Source organism: Canis aureus, chromosome 1 (assembly GCF_053574225.1).
Source record: "Canis aureus isolate CA01 chromosome 1, VMU_Caureus_v.1.0, whole genome shotgun sequence".
In the NCBI taxonomy this organism is placed as follows: domain Eukaryota; kingdom Metazoa; phylum Chordata; class Mammalia; order Carnivora; family Canidae; genus Canis; species Canis aureus.
Genome location: NC_135611.1, coordinates 117556147 through 117576322, shown reverse-complemented (window position 1 = coordinate 117576322; position 20176 = coordinate 117556147). Strand labels below are relative to the sequence as shown.

The 20176-nt window shown below is 59.3% G+C and overlaps 1 protein-coding gene across 1 annotated transcript; it reads left to right on the top strand.

Moving 5' to 3' along the window:
* Positions 1 to 560: 560 nt before the first annotated feature.
* KMT2B (lysine methyltransferase 2B) lies at positions 561 to 20060 on the top strand. Its single transcript, XM_077854354.1, has 37 exons — positions 561 to 923; positions 2035 to 2107; positions 2353 to 4406; positions 4650 to 4763; positions 4854 to 5004; positions 5293 to 5572; positions 5734 to 5789; positions 6038 to 6316; positions 6625 to 6719; positions 6995 to 7093; positions 7204 to 7317; positions 7453 to 7599; positions 7702 to 7797; positions 8264 to 8381; positions 8910 to 9023; positions 9229 to 9413; positions 9489 to 9578; positions 9669 to 9773; positions 9905 to 9978; positions 10562 to 10677; positions 10774 to 10865; positions 10948 to 11085; positions 11929 to 12087; positions 12277 to 12397; positions 12474 to 12552; positions 12654 to 12814; positions 13879 to 14106; positions 14188 to 15484; positions 15571 to 15660; positions 15738 to 15847; positions 18015 to 18152; positions 18234 to 18308; positions 18412 to 18589; positions 18835 to 18942; positions 19058 to 19141; positions 19262 to 19391; positions 19483 to 20060. Exons 1-37 carry the CDS (start codon positions 561 to 563, stop codon positions 19756 to 19758), a joined length of 8187 nt encoding a protein of 2728 aa, XP_077710480.1. The 3' UTR covers positions 19759 to 20060.
* Positions 20061 to 20176: the final 116 nt, after the last annotated feature.

Genomic DNA, 20176 nt, shown 5'->3' with positions numbered 1-20176 from the left:
TACTCCTTTGCCGCGGCCCCTTTCCCAGCCCACGCCTCCGGCAAGTCGCGAACTGCATTTCCCAGGATCTCTGCGATTCCCAGGGTCCAAAGCCCACTGCACCCTGGGAGTAGTAGTTCACGCGTGTCCTCGTCTCGACAGGAGCAATGGGAGGAGTTTGTGGCGAAAACCACACCTCCCGGCAGCCCTGGAGATGGTTTTCTGGGTTCGGTTAGGACCCTATAGTCCCAGCTCTCGCGCGGCCCTAGCTCTCGGCGGAAGGAGCGAGGCGCCTGGACTACATTTCCCGGAGGTCTCTGCGCCTCACCCCTCTCGGGCCGCAACACGGGGTCTCTGCTCTTCAGGCGCGGTCTAAGGGTGACGGCCGACTGGCCTCGGACTCCCGCTCCCGTGGTGCCCCGCGCGTGACCGGCCCAGCCCCCGGCTCCCGCTGGCCCCGCGGCGGCGCTGGTTGCTGTCGTGAGCCGCAGCCGCCCCGCCCCACCTCTCCTCCCCTCCCCCCGGCCCTGCGCACGGGCCGCCCCTCCCCCCGCCTCCCCGGCCCCTCTCACGGTGCCAAGATGGCGGCGGCGGCGGGCGGCGGCAGTTGCCCCGGGCCTGGCTCCGCGCGGGGCCGCTTCCCGGGCCGGCCGCGGGGCTCCGGCGGGGGCGGGGGCCGCGGCGGACGGGGCAGCGGGGCCGAGAGAGTGCGGGTAGCTCTGCGGCGCGGCGGCGGCGCGGCGGGGCCGGGCGGAGCCGAGCCCGGGGAGGACACGGCCCTGCTCCGTTTGCTGGGGCTCCGCCGGGGCCTGCGCCGGCTCCGCCGCCTGTGGGCCGGCCCGCGCATTCAGCGGGGCCGGGGCCGGGGCCGGGGCCGGGGCTGGGGCCCGAGCCGGGGCTGCGTGCCGGAGGAAGAGAGCAGTGACGAGGAATCCGACGATGAGGTGAGGCAGTCGGCGGCGTCCCCGACGCCGGGCGGGGCGGAGGCCGGGGGCTTGCGAGGGTCTGGGTGGCCCCGAGGGGTGGCGTGGGGAAGCGAGGCTCTCGGGGCCCCTGCGGAGGGAAGGGGGCCCTGGAAATAGGCCTGGGGGGAGGTAGGCTGCACGGAACTGCCGGTGAAAAAGGCCTCTGAAAGTAGAGAAGCCCGGGCTGCAGCTGGTACTTGGGCCCGAGGCTCGTCCTGCAGAAGTGTCCTGGGCTGGTGATCTTGGTAGTTGGCAAAGCGGCGGCAGCCGGGGCCGAGCGAGAAGGCTGTGGGTACTGCATGCCCAACCAGTGGTGGTTGACAGCAGCAGCATGGCTTTAGCGGACCCAGACTGGGGCTCTCCGAGCTCTTACCTGCAGGCTGCTCCACCTGGCCTCATAATCTCTGACACATCACTGGTTTCACCAGTACCCCAATTTTTCTTCTTCAAGTGGAGAGATGGTAGCATAATGGAGGGCTTCCTCTTGGAGGCACAGGTTGAAGAAAAAATGGAATAAAGGCTGTGACCGGGAACTCTAGCAGGTCTGGGTTGAGCTCAGGATTTATCCCCAGCCTCTCAGAAGGAAGGTGTGGGTTGTATTACTTAGGACAGTTTGCAGTCCCTTGAGGGCTCAAGAGTGGAGCTTGTTACAGTAAATCGTTTGAAAACATGCACACACCCGACTTGAGTGCCCCTATTCCCATTTTCATTCAGGAGGAAACTACATCCTGAGATGTGTAAACACTAGTCCCACCTTTTTTGAGTTGGAGGATGAGAGAGTCTGAGGGTAGTTTCTACTGCCTGGCCTGGGAAGACCCAATTCTGTTCCCTTCGGAGCCAGCGAACCCTTGATGGCTGTGCTGGTGTAGCCCGGTACAGGGGACAAGGGTTCAAAATACCCGTGCCTCCACCCGTAGGAAGAGACTCTTTTCTACTCGTCTTATCTTGCAGTGTTAAGTTTTTTTCTAAATAGGTAGGAGTACGTTATGGGGGAAACTGGGGATATATCTCCATATCTGAGTCTCAGGTGGAATGAGGGCTTTGGCACTGACTGCTGTTTCTCCCCTCCACCCCTGGTCCCCTAAATCAGGAGTTTCAGGGTTTTCATTCAGATGAAGATGTGGCCCCCAGTTCCCTGCGCTCTGCGCTCCGATCCCAGCGAGGTGAGTGATGGGGAAACTCTACCTCTATAGCTTTACAGGAATGTTATTCTTGCTCTTAACGTCAGCTTTTCCCTGTTTAACTAGAGTCTCCATCAGTTACATAGTGTGTTCTGTGTTCAAAGCCCAAGCTAGGCTGGGCTGTGGGGGAAACAGACAAGTAAGACTTAGTCCTTGCTCTCCTGGAGTGCCTCCTTCAGTCTGCAGGGCTAGCTTGACCCATCTCCCCACACCTATTCTCCTTTTAGGTCGAGCCCCCCGAGGTCGGGGCCGCAAGCATAAGACGACCCCCATTCCGCCTCCTCGCCTAGCAGATGTCGCTCCTACCCCCCCAAAGACTCCTGCCCGGAAACGGGGTGAGGAGGGCACAGAACGGATGGTGCAGGCACTGACTGAACTTCTCCGGCGGGCCCAGGCACCCCCAGCCCCGCGGAGCCGGGCATGTGAGCCCTCCACTCCACGTCGGTCTCGGGGACGGCCCCCAGGACGGCCAGCAGGCCCCTGCAGGAAGAAGCAACAAGCAGTAGTGGTGGCAGAAGCAGCTGTGACAATCCCTAAACCTGAGCCCCCACCTCCTGTGGTTCCTGTAAGACACCGAACTGGCAGCTGGAAGTGCAAAGAGGGGCCTGGCCCAGGACCTGGGACCCCCAAGCGTGGAGGACAGTCTGGGCGAGGAGGCCGTGGAAGTAGAGGCCGAGGCCGAGGCGGGCTCCCTCTCGTGATTAAGTTTGTTTCAAAGGCCAAAAAAATGAAGATGGGACAGTTGTCCTTGGGACTTGAATCAGGTCAGGGTCAAGATCAACATGAGGAAAGCTGGCAGGATGCCCCCCAAGGAAGAGTTGGATCTGGACAGGGAGAGGGCCCCTGCTGGAGGAAGGAGCAAAAGCTGGAGGAGGAGGCAGAGAAAGAGACAAAAGAAAAAGACAAGGAAGAGAGAGAGGAGAAGGTAGAGACGGCTGGACCTGAAGAAGAGATGGTGCTCGCAGAGGAAAAGGAAGAGGCAAAGCCGCCAAACCCACCCTCGACTCCTCCAGCTCCTCCTCCCCCTCCCCCGTCTCCACCCCCTCCACCCCCTCCACCCCTCCCACCCCCCTCAACTTCTCCTTCATCCCCGCTTTGTCCTCCACCGCCCCCAGTGTCCCCTCTGCCCCCGCCATCGCCCCAACCACCTCCTGCCCCAGAGGAGCAGCAGGAAGAGTCCCCTCCTCCGGTGGTCCCAGCCGCGTGCTCCAGGAAGAGGGGTCGGCCTCCCTTGACACCCAGCCAGCGGGCAGAGCGAGAAGCTGCTCGGGCCGTGCCAGAGGGTACCTCTCCTCCCACTCCAGCCCCTAGCACTACCACAGGAGGCCCTCTGGAAGACAGCCCCACTGTGGCCCCCAAAAGTACCACCTTCCTGAAGAATATCCGGCAGTTTATTATGCCTGTGGTGAGTGCCCGCTCCTCCCGAGTCATCAAGACACCCCGGAGGTTTATGGATGAAGACCCCCCCAAACCCCTAAAGGTAGAAGTCTCACCTACTCTGCGGCCTCCTGTTGCCACCTCCCCACTCGTCCCCCCTGAACCAGCACCAGCTCCCTCGCCACCACGTGCCCCAACTCCTCCATCTACCCCAGTCCCACTCCCTGAGAAAAGACGGTCCATTCTAAGGGAACCCACGTTTCGCTGGACCTCGCTGACCCGGGAACTGCCCCCTCCTCCCCCTGCCCCCCCGCCGGCCCCACCCCCACTTCCTGTCCCTGTCCCTCCATCCCGGAGGCCCCTGCTCCTTCGGGCACCTCAGTTTACCCCGAGCGAAGCCCACCTGAAGATCTATGAATCGGTGCTTACTACTCCTCTTGGGGCCCCTGAAGCCCCTGAGCCAGAGCCTCCTCCCGCCGATGACTCTCCAGCTGAGCCTGAGCCACGGGCAGTGGGTCGCACCAACCACCTCAGCCTGCCTCGATTTGCCCCTGTGGTCGCCACTCCCGTTAAGGCCGAGGTGCCCCTTCCTGGGGCTCCAGCTCTGAGCAATGGGCAGCAGTCTCAGGCTCAGCTACAGCAGCCCCTGCAGGCCTTGCCAACCCAACTGCCGCCTCAGGCGTTACCACCGCAGCAGCCACAGTTACAGCCACACTTACAACTGCAGCCGCAGCCACTACCACAGCAGCCGTCACCACTGGAAAAGGCCCGTATCGCAGCCTTGGGTTCCTTACCACTGTCCGGCGTGGAGGAGAAAATGTTTAGCCTCCTCAAGAGAGCCAAGGTGCAGCTGTTCAAGATCGATCAGCAGCAGCAGCAGCAGAAGGTGGCGTCTTTGATGCCGGTGAGCATGATGCTTTAGCCAGGTTCCCGCACCGGGTCATCCGGCTTCAATTCTCGCAGTTCTCCATTTTTGTTAACCTCCTGCCTCAGGCACCCTCTGGTGTCTCGGAACCCCAGAGCCAGCCCTTCTCTGTTTCTCAGCTTCCTGTGCTCCGGCCCTGGCTGTGGGCCTCCCCCGTGCTAGTCCCCCCGGCGCTCTCTTTCCTCACTTTCCAACTTCTGACCCTGTTTATTCCTCCACCAGCCGAGCCCTGGAGGGCAGATGGAGGAAGTCGTGGGGACTGTCAAGCAGATCTCAGATAGAGGTTCTGTGAGGTCTGAAGATGAATCGATGGAAACTAAGAGAGAGAGACCGTCGGTATGGAGTGGGAGGAGGACCCTCTGAAGTCTGGTTTCGGGAGCACAGGGGGCAGCTTCCCACATGTATTCCTGGTTTCTCCTCCCCTAGGGCCCCGAGTCCCCTGTGCAAGGCCCCCGTATCAAACACGTCTGTCGTCATGCTGCTGTGGCCCTAGGTCAGGCCCGGGCCATGGTGCCTGAAGACGTCCCCCGCCTCAGTGCTCTCCCTCTACGGGATCGGCAGGACCTCGCCACGGAGGGTAGGGGCGGGTGTGTTGTGGGAAGATTTGACAGCTGTGTCAAGTTTGAGGGCAAGCGGATGCACCAAGAGCCTAGGAGAGAGGGAGCTGAGTTGGGTGCTTGGGGCAGGTGGCAGGTGGGCTGGAGTGCTAGGTCTTAGAGCAGATCTGGGGGCACCTGGAACCTGAGCACTGTGGGAAAGGGGACCAGAGGGCCAGTTGAATGAGACGTAGGGGAGAGCAGGGAGGGACCTGAGGTAAAAGGCCTACTGGCCTTGTGGCTCCATCCCTTCCTCTCTGTTGTACTAGATACGTCATCAGCGTCTGAGACTGAGAGTGTCCCATCACGGTCTCGGCGGGGAAAGGTGGAGTCAGCAGGGCCTGGGGGAGACTCAGAGCCTGCAGGGTCTGGAGGGACCCTTGCCCATACACCCCGGCGCTCGCTGCCCTCCCATCATGGCAAGAAGATGCGGATGGCACGGTGTGGACACTGTCGGGGCTGCCTGCGTGTGCAGGACTGTGGGTCCTGTGTCAACTGCCTGGACAAGCCCAAGTTTGGGGGCCCCAACACCAAGAAGCAGTGCTGTGTGTGAGTAGCCAGGGCACAGCCTCTGTTCCTACCTGTGGTTGTCAGTCACCCAGGCCTCCTGCCCCGCCAGAGCAGTGGGATTGGCATCCTTGTGGAGAGCTTCCTCTCTTCCCCCAGACCACCAGTCCCCTACCCTGGTGACGTGCTGCTCCCCTCCCCAGATACCGGAAGTGCGACAAGATAGAGGCTCGGAAGATGGAACGGCTGGCTAAAAAAGGTAACGAGGTTTGAGGAGTATTTCTTTACACCAGCTTCTTTAGATCTGTGATGTGGAAGAAACCACGTTTTCTTTGCTGTCCTCCCCTTATCTCTGCAGTCTATTCCCTTTGTCATCTTGCCATCGTGTGTGTTTGCATCTTTCCTATACTCGTGCTCTTCTGCCCCACTGCTTTTTGGCTTTTCTCCATCCCAATGTCCCATGTCCCTGGCTGAGCTCAGATTCTACTAAGTCCCCTGTTCCCACAGGCCGGACGATAGTGAAGACGCTGTTGCCCTGGGATTCCGATGAATCTCCTGAGGCCTCCCCTGGTCCTCCAGGCCCACGCCGGGGGGCGGGAGCTGGGGGGCCCCGGGAGGAGGTGGTGGCCCCCCCAGGGCCCGAGGAGCAGGACTCCCTCCTACTGCAGCGCAAGTCAGCCCGGCGCTGCGTCAAACAGCGACCCTCCTATGATATCTTCGAGGACTCGGATGATTCAGAGCCTGGGGGTCCCCCTGCTCCTCGGCGTCGGACCCCCCGAGAGAATGGTGCGAATTGTTTGTTGTTTCCCCTTTCAGTCCACCTTGTGTCGGGGGTGGGGGGGGTTTGGGGGGGTTTCCAGGCTAAGGGCAGCATCTGTGTGATGGGGAAAGTAGCTGAGTGCAGGGAAGCAGGTAGTTTGAGGTGGAGGGGGAAAACTGATGCGTAAGGTTTTCAGTAGCTGTTTGAGCCAGGTCTGAGAGTCATCCTTTGGGTTAAAGAAGACCATGGGGATCCAGGTAACGTTAGGGGGTTGCGGAGGAAAGGGAATGGGCAGGGAAGTGGGAGACCCTCACCACCTATGTGTGCTGCCTAGAGCTGCCATTGCCAGAACCTGAGGAGCAGAGCCGGCCCCGCAAACCCACCCTGCAGCCTGTGTTGCAGCTCAAGGCCCGAAGGCGCCTGGACAAGGTCAGTACGGCCCCACATCAAGAACCCTGAGCCCTGTGGAAGGCATGGCTCCTGCCCTTCAGGAGCTTCCTAGCAAGTCAGGGTAACAGGCTCACCCGAGTGCTGTGTTGTGTCCACACCAGAGGATAGGCCCTGAGGGGTAAGGCAGGCCTGTCCTTCTGGAAAGCAAAGTAGGATCTAGGCGAAAGACAGAGTTGGCTGGGGGAGAGGACAGTGTGGAGAGAAGTCTGCAGAGGGTGGGGCTGGCGGCCTTCTGACCACCACCATCCTCCTAGGATGCTCTGGCTCCTGGCCCCTTTGCTTCTTTTCCCAACGGCTGGACTGGAAAACAGAAGTCCCCTGATGGGGTGCACCGGGTCCGTGTGGATTTTAAGGTATAGCTTTGAGGGAAAGGGTCTCGACCGTGTTTAAAAGAAATTTGTGTCTGAGAAGCCTTTGGCTTGTGTTCCTGGCTGCTCTCTGATCCTGTGTTCTTATTCCTCAGGAGGATTGTGACCTGGAGAACGTGTGGTTGATGGGCGGCCTCAGCGTGCTCACGTCTGTGCCGGGAGGGCCACCGATGGTGTGCTTGCTGTGTGCCAGCAAAGGCCTGCATGAGGTGGGATCCCCAGCTCTGTCCACAGCCCCCTGCGCTCTGGTGGCCCTGGCGGCCTGAGCCTCCCCGGGGTGGGGTCTCGTCCCTGGGCCTCTCGGTCTCACGTTGAGCCCATTGTCCCCACCCCACCCCCGCCAGCTCGTGTTCTGCCAAGTGTGCTGCGACCCTTTCCACCCGTTCTGCCTGGAGGAGGCTGAGCGGCCCCTGCCCCAACATCACGACACCTGGTGCTGCCGTCGCTGCAAGTTCTGCCACGTGTGTGGGCGCAAAGGCCGGGGATCCAAGGTTTGGGCACGGGCACTGTGAAGGTGGGCGGAGGCCTGGAGCAGGGGGTACCCCTGTGCCAGCAGGCTCCACCGCTGATGTCTCCCTTCCGACTTCCGACAGCACCTCCTGGAGTGTGAGCGCTGCCGCCATGCGTATCACCCAGCCTGCCTCGGGCCCAGCTACCCGACCCGGGCCACACGCAAGCGCCGTCACTGGGTGAGGGATGAGGCCCACACCCCTTGCTTTGGGCTTCTCGTTAAGGCCGCTACCACCCCAGGCTTGGTCTAGGCCAGGGTTTCCATGCGGAGGGGAAGGTTGGAGGCCCCTGTGGGAGTCTTTCATGATAAATAGCATCTTCTCTTCCAAAATTTCACACGGACAAGACGGGTACAGAATTTATATGGAACAATTGCGGGGGTTCATGCATTCCATGGTCCTGGGCTCTGAATCTTCTGCCCCTGCCTGGCCTCCCCTCTTCTCTGTCTCCCTCTGCTGGTTTCCCCCACTTCATTCCTCTCCCTCCCCCCGTCCCTCCTTGCTTCTCTTGCACTCCTTTTCTCCTCTTACCCATCCTTCCTCCTCTGTCTCTTCTCTGCTCTCCACTCCTTTTGCCCATCTCCTTCCGCCGTACCCTCCCACACTGCACTAATCTGCTCTCCCTAACATTACCCTGTCCCTCTAGATCTGCTCAGCCTGTGTGCGCTGTAAGAGCTGTGGGGCGACTCCAGGCAAGAACTGGGACGTCGAGTGGTCCGGAGATTACAGCCTCTGCCCCAGGTGCACCCAGCTCTATGAGAAAGGTGGGGACCTGTCAGGGGACCTGGGCCCCGGGGGACACGGGGCAGCGGGCCAGGCTCCTAGACAGGCAGGACAGACGTGGTATTCTAGTGGCTTTGTGTCCTCTTGTAGCTGCAGGACCTTTCCTTCCGTTCACGGTAGTCTTCCACAGAAGCCTGTCCAGTACCTCACATAGAGGGACACAGTTCCTCTCGGGACAGCGGGAATCGAGAGCCTGGACCCCATCGTTGTAGTGGTCCCTGTCATGCCTCCTGGAACCTCGAGTCTCCACTGATCACTTTGAAAACCTGGGGGCTTTCCCCATTTGTTCAGGCAGCATGTTAACAAGGTTCTTTGTGAGGCGTTGAGGCTGCAGGGCTAGAAGAGGCCTTATCCTCAGCCAGCGTTCTGAGAATGGTAGGGACCCAGGATGGGGCCTAGCAGGGGCAGCCCTCTCAGCAGCCAAGGGGTGGTGGCTCCTGATGGCACCTGCAAGGGCCAGGAAGTGGCCCCAGCCCCTCTGACTTGCCCTTTTCTTCCTGCTTCTGCAGGAAACTTCTGCCCAATCTGCACACGCTGCTATGAAGACAACGACTATGAAAGCAAGATGATGCAGTGCGCGCAGTGTGACCACTGGGTGCATGCCAAGTGCGAGGGGCTTTCAGGTGAGCAGAGTGCCTGGGCTGCCACCTAAGCCCGGGGGGGGGTGTCCTTGCCCTACCCCGGCACAGACCCTCACAGGACAGACCCTCACAGGACAACTGTTCTAAATGTCCTTGGCAACTCCTGGGGGCTGCTGAGAGCCCTTATGTTCTTACGTTCTCACGTTCTCCCAAACCATTTTCTCTCATCCTGCCCTGGCTGTTGCAGATGAAGACTATGAGATCCTTTCTGGGCTGCCAGACTCAGTGCTGTATACCTGCGGACCGTGTGCAGGGGCCACGCACCCCCGCTGGCGAGAGGCCCTGAGTGGAGCCCTGCAGGGGGGCCTGCGCCAGGTGCTCCAGGGCCTGCTGAGCTCCAAGGTGGCAGGCCCACTGCTGCTGTGCACTCAGGTCTGGGGGCCTCAGGAGGCAGGACGGGGTGGGGCCAGGCCCAACACCAGCCTGGCTGACTTTTCCTCTCTACAGTGTGGGCAGGCTGGAAAGCAGCTGCACTCAGGGCCCTGCGATCTGCAAGCCGTGAGTCGGCGCTTCGAGGAAGGCCACTACAAGTCTGTGGTGAGTGGGACACTGAGAGGAATACGTGGGTGCCAGGAGGAGGGGTTGTGAGTGGGGTGGGGGCTCTGATTCTTATAAGCCCCCTTACAGCACAGCTTTATGGAGGACATGGTGGGTATCTTGATGAGGCACTCAGAAGAAGGAGAAACCCCAGAGCGCCGGGCTGGAGGCCAGATGAAGGGGCTCCTACTGAAGGTGAGAACTTTGGGGGATGCATATAGGGTGGTTTGAATGGTAGTGGGGAGGAATGTGGGTCCTTCAGACCCTGCCTCGACCAACTTTCCTGGGGAAGCCAGTTCTTCTCATCCTGTTAACCCACTTCCCAGCTGCTAGAGTCTGCGTTCGGCTGGTTCGACGCCCACGACCCCAAGTACTGGCGACGGAGTACCCGGCTGCCAAAGTGAGCAAGGCTGGGTAACAGGAGGGGAACCAGGGAGTGAGGGCAAGAGCAAGGGCACCTGGAATCCAGGGTCCAGATCCTGGGCTGAGAATAGACGAGAAATGGAGTTAGGGTCTGGAGGGTGGTGGACCAGGATGAGAGTCTTCAGTGGTTCTAGGCCAGCAAAGACTCAGATTGTGCAGTTAGCTCACTTTGTTTCTACTATGTGCAAGGTAGTGTTGGAAACAGCAGTGAGTAAGCCATGTTTGGGGGGTTGAGCAGACGCATTAGTGCCTGATGATCCAGACTGTCAGGGCGGTGATGGGAAAGTCCAGGGGGCTGTGGGAGTGCAGAGAAGGTGCTTAGGGCCTAAGGTTTCTCGGAGGAAATGACATCCAAGCCGAGATGTGAAAAAAGAGTATTCTAGGCATGTGAAACAGCATTTCGTGTGTCCTAGGTGGCATGAGGGGTCCTGGCTTTTTTGGGACATTGGGAGAAATGCCACATGGAGAAAGGACCAAGCATGTCATGGCATGTTTAGGCTAAGATTGTGGGTGGCCACCCTTGTTAGAACGTGTCACATGCTGACCCTGCCTGTCCACAGCGGAGTTCTTCCCAATGCCGTTTTGCCCCCATCCTTGGACCATGTCTATGCTCAGTGGAGGCAGCAGGAACCAGAGACCCTAGAATCAGGGCAGCCTCCAGGAGATCCCTCAGCAGGTACTGGGAAGTGGGGATGGGAAGCCAGGGCCCCCGAGTTGGTGGGGTAAGCTCTAGATCCTGATTCTGGGACTTCCTTTCCCACATCTCTTCCAGCTTTTCAGGGCAAGGATCCAGCTGCTTTCTCACACCTGGAGGACCCCCGTCAGTGTGCACTCTGCCTCAAATATGGGGATGCAGACTCTAAGGTGAGGGCTACCATGTGCAGCCCCAGGTTGTGGGTACTAGTCCCTGGGGTCTTCCCTCACACCATTTCTCCTCTGTCCCCAGGAGGCAGGACGGCTCCTATACATTGGGCAGAATGAGTGGACACATGTCAACTGTGCCATTTGGTCAGCTGAAGTATTTGAGGAAAATGATGGCTCCCTCAAAAATGTGCATGCTGCTGTGGCTCGAGGGAGGCAGATGGTGAGAGCCCGGGCCTAGAGAGGTGGGCAGCCCCAGGGTCTCGGGTAGGGCCCCCCTGCAGGGGAAACTGCTCTTGTTTCACAATTTCTACCCCACCATGTCCTTTCACTGCCAGTCCTGGGTACTGTTTTTGGTTGTCAGAGGACTCTGGTGCTGTAGTGATAGTGGCCCCCTCCCCCCCCCCGCTACCCCCATATTTGGGCCTAAAGTCCGAGAGATTAACAGTTAGAAGATATTCTACTTATTGAACCTGTACTGGATGCTTTCTGTACAGTATGACACTTAGCTCCTGTTGTGTCCCCGTGAAGTGAGGTATGGCCAGGGTTAGAACCGCTCCTCACCAGTGTGGGACCTGGGTCTCAGGCTCAGGAAGTGAGACATGGGATGAAATGTACTGGGAGGTGGGGGTTTGCAAATGAATGAAATGATACAGGTATTACGCTAAAGTGATGTGAGAGGGGCACCTCTTGAAAGAGCCTGTGACTCCTGATATTGGGGTCATGAGTTCAAGCCCAACACGGAGAATTTAGAGGTTACTTAAATAAATAAATATTTCTTTTAAAAGCTGTGAGAAAGACGGTAAGCGCTGCTCAGTTCGCTGACAACGTTAGATGTTGTTTTTCCTCCCTGTTGAGACACTCTGCTTCTGAATACCTGAAATGTATGTGATGTGCACCTGGCCCTGGATGCAGCCAAGGCAGAGGATGTGTTTGATGAGCGCCTTTGCTCTGCTGGGCGCTGGGCTAGACGGGCCCAGGCAGAGTCTGAAGGACAGTGATGCTGAGCATCAGACCCTGGTCTCGGTCACTGGCTTCTCCCCTCAGCAGCCCCTTCCACCCGCAGCGCTGTGAACTCTGCCTGAAGCCTGGAGCCACAGTGGGCTGCTGCCTTTCCTCCTGCCTCAGCAACTTCCACTTCATGTGTGCCCGGGCCAGCTATTGCATCTTCCAGGACGACAAGAAAGTTTTCTGCCAGAAACACACAGACCTGCTGGATGGCAAGGTGAGCCAGGACCACGGGGAAGACAGCTCCCCACTGCGGCCCCCAGCCCTATCCCCAGCTGCCTCTCAGCGTCTCCTTTCCTTTTCTGAGTCCTTGAGCCAAGCGCCCAGCTGTCAGGTCCCCACTTCAGAGCCTCCCCTCACATTGCCCTCGCCAATCCGGCAACCCCCTTTGCCACCTACCTCCCAGGAGATTGTGACCCCGGACGGGTTTGATGTACTCCGCCGAGTCTATGTGGACTTCGAGGGTATCAACTTTAAGCGAAAGTTCTTGACGGGGCTCGAACCTGATGCCATCAATGTGCTCATTGGTAAGCCTTCTGCTCTCTGCCCTGATCTTCCTGACCCTCCCTGGCCCATCCTCCTGATCTCTTCTCCACATCATAGGCTCCATCCGAATTGACTCGTTGGGTACCCTGTCTGATCTCTCGGACTGCGAGGGACGGCTCTTCCCCATTGGCTACCAGTGAGCAGCCCAGGGTGCCTGGGTGGGGTTGAAGGACTCCAGGACTGGATCCCATCTCCCAAGTTGTCCTGACCCTCTTGACCCACACGTCCACCTGACAGGTGCTCCCGTCTGTACTGGAGCACAGTGGATGCTCGGCGGCGCTGCTGGTATCGGTGTCGCATTCTGGAGTATCGGCCATGGGGTCCGAGGGAAGAGCCAGTCCACCTAGAGGCAGCAGAGGAGAATCAGACCATTGTGCACAGCCCTGCCCCTTCCTCAGGTAAGGGCCTTGGAACTCCCTTATTTCCTTCCCTGAATGCTGCTATCCCCATATGGATGCCCACCAACCCAGTTTCTTTCTTTCCTAAAGAAACCCCAGGATGTTTACCATTTTTTCTTTTTGTCGTAATGGCAATAACTGATAACAGCTGTGCATCACATGTCGCGGACTGTCCTCAGCATTTCACAGGAAGTGATGGGAGAGCTACCTGTTTGTTGGGGGGTGGCAGCTTCTAGACAACAGCATGTGTACAGCCACCTGACATGGGCCTATGTGCTCCTGTAATGCTCCCCGCAGCCCTCTGAGGAAGGTACAAGCTCTGCTGTACTGCAAATCAGAAAGGGCTATTGCTCTCCACAGTGACACAGTAGTGGAATCAGGATTCAAACCACATTGGACCCCTCAGAGCCATGCCAGTGCTAGGGGGTGTAGCTGAGAGCTGGATGGCACACAGCAAACATTGGGGTTGGAGGCTGGTAAAAGGAGAGGTTGTGGGCTGAACAGGAGGAGGAAGAGATTCGGAGTGTGTTTTCAGGGAAGGGGTTTGTGCCAGGTTGGAGCATGGCATGCAGTGGGGAGGGGTGGAGAGTGCAGCCATCCTGGCTGGACGTGGGAGAGTGTTAGGAGGTGGCAGAGATTTGTTCTCACAGATTGGGTGGAGCCAGGTAATGGGGAGCCAGCTTGGGGCAGATGTGTTTGATGTGGCAGGGATGCGTAGCACAGGTGAGAAAGTTGTAGGACTGGCCCTACTGGAGAGAGGGCAGTGCCCCTTGTGGCAGGTGGGGCCTGAGTCAGAACAGTAGACAGCCAGGAACAGGGGAGGTAGCAGAGATGGGTGAGGAGGGGTTACAAAGGGCCCCTGATCCAGGCGTGCATGGACATCGTGAAGAATCCACAGAGGGGTGTGGAACCTGGGTGATGACTGGGAACCAGTGCGTATTGTGACCGGATCGTTGGGCAGGGGCCGAGAAAGCTCAGTTGGCTCAAAAGAAGAGAGGGTGTGTGTGGAGAGGCTTTGACAAAGAGCCTCTGCCATTCCTGATGCCCCCCTCCTGCCTCATTAGAGCCCCCAGATCATGCGGACCCCCCACCAGATACAGATGCCCTCATCCCTGGAGCTCCTGAGCACCACTCACCCGTTCAGAACCCAGACCCGCCACTTCGGCCGGATCCAAGCAGTGCCCCTCCTCCAGCCCCCCGCTCCTTCTCGGGGGCTCGAATCAAAGTGCCCAACTACTCACCATCCCGGAGGCCCTTGGGGGGTGTCTCCTTTGGACCCCTGCCCTCCCCTGGTGAGTACCTGGGAGTGTCGGGGAGAGGGGTGGGTGGGTGAGGCAGGAGCTTGTGGCTGACGCTGACCCTTCCCCCCACAGGAAGTCCATCTTCTCTGACCCACCACATCCCCACAGTGGGAGACCTGGACTTCCCAGCTCCCCCAAGACGGTCCCGTCGTCCCAGCCCCCTCGCCCCAAGGCTGCCAGCATCACGGCGGGCCTCTCCCCCTCTCAGAAGCTCCCCACAGCTCAGGGTGCCCCCTCCTACCTCAGTTGTCAGAGCCCTCACACCTACCTCAGGGGAGCCGGCTCCCCCTGGCCCAACCCCGTCTCCCCCACCACCCCCTGAAGACCTGGGCCCAGACTTTGAGGACATGGAGGTGGTGTCAGGACTGAGCGCTGCTGACCTGGACTTTGCGGCCAGCCTGCTGGGGACTGAGCCCTTCCAGGAAGAGATTGTGGCTGCAGGGGCAGTGGGGAGCAGCCATGGGGGTCCGGGGGACAGCTCAGAGGAGGAGGCCAGTCCGACCCCTCGCTATGTCCACTTCCCTGTGACGGTGGTGTCGGGCCCAGCTCTGGCCCCTGGTGCCCTCCCTGGAGCCCCCCGCATCGAACAGCTGGATGGAGTGGATGATGGCACAGACAGTGAGGCAGAGGCAGTCCAGCAGCCTCGGGGCCAGGAGACTCCTCCTTCAGGGCCAGGAGTGGGCCGGGCTGGGGTCCTTGGGGCTGCAGGGGACAGAACCCGACCTCCTGAGGACTTGCCATCAGAAATTGTGGATTTTGTGCTGAAGAACCTAGGAGGGCCCGGGGAGGGAGGTGCTGGGCCGAGAGAGGAGCCGCTCCCTCCAGCACCTCCCCTGGCCAATGGCAGCCAGCCTCCCCAGGGCCTGCCTCCTAGCCCAGCTGACCCAACTCGGACGTTTGCCTGGCTCCCTGGGGCCCCAGGGGTCCGGGTATTGAGCCTGGGCCCTGCCCCCGAGCCCCCCAAACCTGCCACATCCAAAATCATCCTTGTCAACAAGCTGGGGCAAGTGTTTGTGAAGATGGCTGGGGAGGGTGAACCCGTCTCACCCCCAGTGAAGCAGCCACCTCTGCCCCCTCCCATCCCCCCCACAGCCCCTGCTTCCTGGACTCTGCCCCCGGGACCGCTGCTGGGTGTGTTGCCAGTGGTAGGGGTGGTCCGCCCCACCCCGCCACCACCCCCTCCTCCACTGACACTGGTGTTGAGCAGTGGGCCCCCCAGCCCGCCCCATCAGGCCATCCGTGTCAAGAGGGTGTCCACCTTCTCTGGCCGTTCCCCACCAGTGCCTCCCCCAAACAAGACCCCCCGGCTGGAAGAAGATGGAGAGTCCTTGGAGGATGCTCCCCAGGGTCCAGGGCTTAGTGGCAGCGGGTGAGTGAATATGCCGAGTCTGCGGAGGAGGGTGAGAGAGGTGGGCAGGAGAAGGCAGCTCAGCCTTCTTGGGGTTCCTTCCCCAGGTTTAGCCGAGTGAGGATGAAAACGCCCACAGTGCGTGGAGTTCTTGACTTGGATGAGCCTGGGGACCCCACTGGGGAGGAAAGCCCGAGGTGAGTAGCCAGTGCCCTTGCCCTGGAGGCTCTGGGACCTCCATCCCTTTCGCTTTCTGACAGGTCTCTCCTCACAGGCCCCTTCAGGACCGGTCCCCTCTGCTGCCACTCCCAGAAGGTGGTCCTCCCCGGGCCCCTGATGGTCCCTCTGACCTGCTGCTTGAGTCCCAGTGGCACCATTACTCAGGTAGGGACTGACCTTTCACTCTCACTGCCTCCTTCCTTGTGTTTGCCTCAGCTGGGTAACGGGTGCAGAATCCGTCCACACCACAGAACAGACCTTGTGCACCCACTTGGCTATAAGGCTGAGGCTAGGTATTCGGTATCAGAGAGAGGCCTCAGAGTTCGTGGCCCATGGCAGAGACAGAGATGACCTTTCTGCTCTCCAGGAGAGGCCCTTTGAAAGTACCTTTGCAGCATGCCCAAGAGCCCTGGGGGATTGGCTTCAGAGTCTGGTCTGCTAGGATCAGGGGGTGAGGTCCCTAGTAAAGCTGAGCAGTGTGTGAGCTGTCAGAATTAGGGGATTTAGAGCTGTGCAACTAGATAAGAGCACCTGGGGGTCAGCCAGTGAGGATGGAGCTCACCTGGTAGGACCCAGAGGGGCAGGAGCAGTAGGAAGGAGACAAAAGGAGAGTGGTGCCCCAGAGGACGCCAAGTATGTGGTATCTAGGATTGGTGTCTTGGTTGGGAAGGATGTTGAGTCAGGGTCCAGAATTGAAGACCGTGGTTGATGAGAAAGCCGAAACAAGACCCAGGCATCTTGCCAGCAAGCTTGGCCAAGGGTCTGAGGAGAGGCTGGGCAGCAGCCTAGAGGCGTTTGTGTGTGAGGGCTGAGACAGCAGAGCCACGGAGGAGGCTGATCACAGGGGGCTTGTGGATGGAAGCAGCAGTGGGAGGAGGCATGGCAGTTGGATTTGAGTAGGAGACCACTGAGTGCACGTGCAGGAGAGGTGAGGCCAGCACGCTTGCAGAGCCATCAGGACATGGGATGCGAGCAAACAGTGGATTGGGCTGACGGCATCAGTGAAGCGGAGAGGGCAGTGCTCTGTTGGTTATAGAGGGCCGTGGGAGAGGGGGTAGGCTAGAGCCACACAAGCTGGTAAATGAGCAGCCTGAGGCTCCGAATTTCTCCTCACCCCAGTCCTGTCCAGATGTGTGGATTATCTCATTACATAGCACTGAGCTACTGAGTGTGGAAGCGGAGCGAGGTACACAAGAGACCACTCACCTGAAAGACTGCGTTTGGGGGTCCGAGGTGGCGTGAGGCTATGGCAGTGACCATGACGGACAGGTCCCCCCACCTTAGGGATCACGCCACCTTTTGGTAGAGGAAACACATATACGTTAGCAAGTGTACTGCAGCTGAGAACGAGCGTCGTGAGAAAGAAGGCAATGAGAGCACCCGGGTGAGGCTCCTGTAGCCAGCCTGTCGGGTTCAGGGAACAGAATGGAGGTGAGGATGGGGTTAAGGGCAAAAACGAGGTGGACGAAGTTGTCTGAGGTGCACCCAGGGGCACTGAGGCCTGGAGAGGATGTGGGTCACAGAGCAAAATCAGGTTTGGAGCCTTGCCTAGGGCCAGGAGCGCATGTAATCAGGCTGGCCCAGAGGAGTGGTGTGGGGAGCAAGTGTGGCCACATGGGTCCTGCCTCTCTCCTAAAGCGTGCTCCACTCACACTTGGGTTCCTCCCACCCTCCCCTCCAGACAGGACACTCAGTCCTCGGTCCACACCCTGCTTGAGGGAGCCGCAGCGTCTGTGCTAATATCTCCCTCCTTGTAGCACTTCCTTCTCTGGTCTCCAAAACTCCGCCCCTCTCCTCACCTTTCTGGTCGGTCATGCCTAGTCATTACCCCAGCCTGTCACTTTGGCGTGTCCCAGGGCCCTGGCCCTCACTTCTCTGTCTGCACTTACTCTCAGGTATGGTCCTCTGTTTCACGGCTCTAAGTCCCGGCTCTAAAAATGTGTAATATGTACAGAGATGTACTGCATATAAAAAAAATACACGTACAAAATATACTTTTGGTATTTTTAATTTTCTGTGAGAGGAGAATGAAGGGTAGGTGGCATTTTTGGTAAGCTGGGTTGGAGTGAGCCCTAAGTGTGTCCTGCAGAGCCAGGGCACTCCAGGCCTCTGTGGAAACGCTCATCTTTCCAAAGACTCTTACGGAAAAGGGACTGCAGGCTCTTTAGAAAAAAATATTCATCCTTTAGGGCTCACTGGGCAGTTAGAGCAGGAGAGCCCTCAGACCAAGTATCTGCTTGTACAGGGAGAGAGGGAGGGTGGTGGGGAACTGGAGACTTTGGAGTCCAGGAGGGGTGAACCTCACCTACTCTGACCTGCTGCTTGGGACCAGGTGAGGCTTCAAGCTCTGAGGAAGAGCCTCCATCCCCAGAGGACAAAGAGAACCAGGCCCCGAAACGGGCTGGCCCGCATCTGCGCTTTGAGATCAGCAGTGAGGATGGGTTCAGCGTGGAGGCAGAGAGCTTGGAGGGTGAGTCGGGAGTGGTGGTGACGGAGGGAAGGTGTCCAGTGGAGCCCCATGCTGACCGTGCTGGTCCTGCTTTCTCTTCAGGGGCATGGAGAACTCTGATCGAGAAGGTGCAAGAGGCCCGAGGGCATGCCCGGCTCCGGCATCTCTCCTTCAGTGGTGAGTGGAGGGGCCACAGGGATGCTGAGAGCTGGGATGAGCCCCACAGGATGAGCTGAGCATCTGACATGACTTGTGTGTCCTCACCTTTGACTGTCCCCAGGGATGAGTGGGGCAAGGCTCCTGGGCATCCACCACGACGCCGTCATCTTCCTGGCAGAGCAGCTGCCCGGGGCCCAGCGCTGCCAGCACTATAAATTCCGCTACCACCAGCAGGGAGAGGGCCAGGAGGAACCCCCTCTGAACCCCCACGGGGCAGCCCGTGCCGAGGTCTATCTCCGGTGAGAGGTCCGGGGTGCCCTGTGTGGGAGTTCTCAGGCGTGGGAGTTAGGTCTGCAGAGATGGGAAGAATTCCCCTCGAGGTCCCATCAGAAGATGAGCTCCATCCAGTCCCCATTTGCTGGGTCTCCGGTGGCAGCAGGATTTCTTTTTTGCCCGCAGCAGGCCCAAGGCAAAGGATAGGTGGGTGGCATCTCTTTGAAGGAATGGCTGTTATCCTCCCTTCTTCCCTCCCTCCCTGCTGCAGGAAGTGCACCTTCGACATGTTCAACTTCCTGGCCTCCCAGCATCGGGTGCTCCCTGAGGGAGCCACCTGTGACGAGGAAGAGGATGAGGTGCAGCTCAGGTCAACCAGGTATGGAGGGCAGGCCAGAGTGTTGGGGGTGTCCTGGTAGGGTCCTAAAGAGGGTGACCAGGGGCAAGAGAGGTCATTCCTGGGTACCAGCCTGTGACACTGCTGACCCCACCAGACGTGCCACCAGCCTGGAGCTGCCCATGGCCATGCGCTTTCGCCACCTCAAGAAGACATCCAAAGAGGCTGTGGGTGTCTACAGGTTAGTGGGGTTGGGGGGAGGATGCCCCTTGGGTGGATGGACAGGTGCCCTGGTGTGGGGCTGCCTTGGTTTTGTCCCCCTGCCCCCGCTGAGCTTCCCGTTGCCCATCCTCCCCTGCAGATCTGCCATCCACGGGCGGGGCCTGTTCTGTAAGCGAAACATCGATGCTGGCGAGATGGTCATTGAGTATTCTGGTATTGTCATTCGCTCTGTGCTGACTGACAAGCGGGAGAAGTTCTACGATGGGAAGGTGGGCTCCCCGGGGCCACGGGAATGAGGTGGGTGAAGCGGCACTAGCGCATGGGAACAGAGCGTCTGACGGCCCCTCCCCACCCCCGTAGGGTATTGGGTGCTACATGTTCCGTATGGATGACTTTGACGTGGTGGATGCCACGATGCATGGCAACGCTGCCCGCTTCATCAACCACTCGTGTGAGCCCAACTGCTTCTCTCGGGTCATCCACGTGGAGGGCCAGAAGCACATTGTCATCTTTGCCCTGCGCCGCATCCTGCGTGGTGAGGAGCTCACCTATGACTACAAATTCCCCATTGAGGATGCCAGCAACAAGCTGCCCTGCAACTGTGGCGCCAAGCGCTGCCGTCGGTTCCTTAACTGAAGCCGTGGCTGCCCACCACATCCCCTGCTGCCATCTTGCCCCTAGTCTGGGGGCTCCCTAGTCCCTCCCAGAGCATCTCACCCCCACCCTCCTGTTCAGGGTGGATGTGGGCATGCAGGTGGCAAAGGCCCTGCCTCCACCCCTCCAGCCCACCCAGCAATCGCCTCCTTCCTGCCCTGGGGGCCCAGGATGTAGATACTGTACAAAGGTTTCTAAATCCCTTCTTTTCTATGCACTTTTTTATTTAAGAGGGTGGGTTCCCAGGTGGGAGCCCCCCATAATAAAGTCTGTCAATGTTTGGAGAGGTGGTCTTCCCGTTTGTATGGTGCTGGGGGAAGGTAGGCGCTCCCATTTCTCCATACCAGTCCTGAGCCAGGAAAGCCTGTCAGCCTCAACAGAGGGGTGCAAGGCCATCGTT

Coding starts and splice junctions, on each gene's coding strand:
- KMT2B (XM_077854354.1), top strand. CDS start 561: ATGGCGGCGGCGGCGGGCGGCGGCAGTTGCCCCGGGCCTGGCTCCGCG. Junction 924..2,034: donor ACGAGGAATCCGACGATGAG/GTGAGGCAGTCG, acceptor CCCCTAAATCAG/GAGTTTCAGGGTTTTCATTC. Junction 11,086..11,928: donor TGGCTCGAGGGAGGCAGATG/GTGAGAGCCCGG, acceptor TTCCACCCGCAG/CGCTGTGAACTCTGCCTGAA.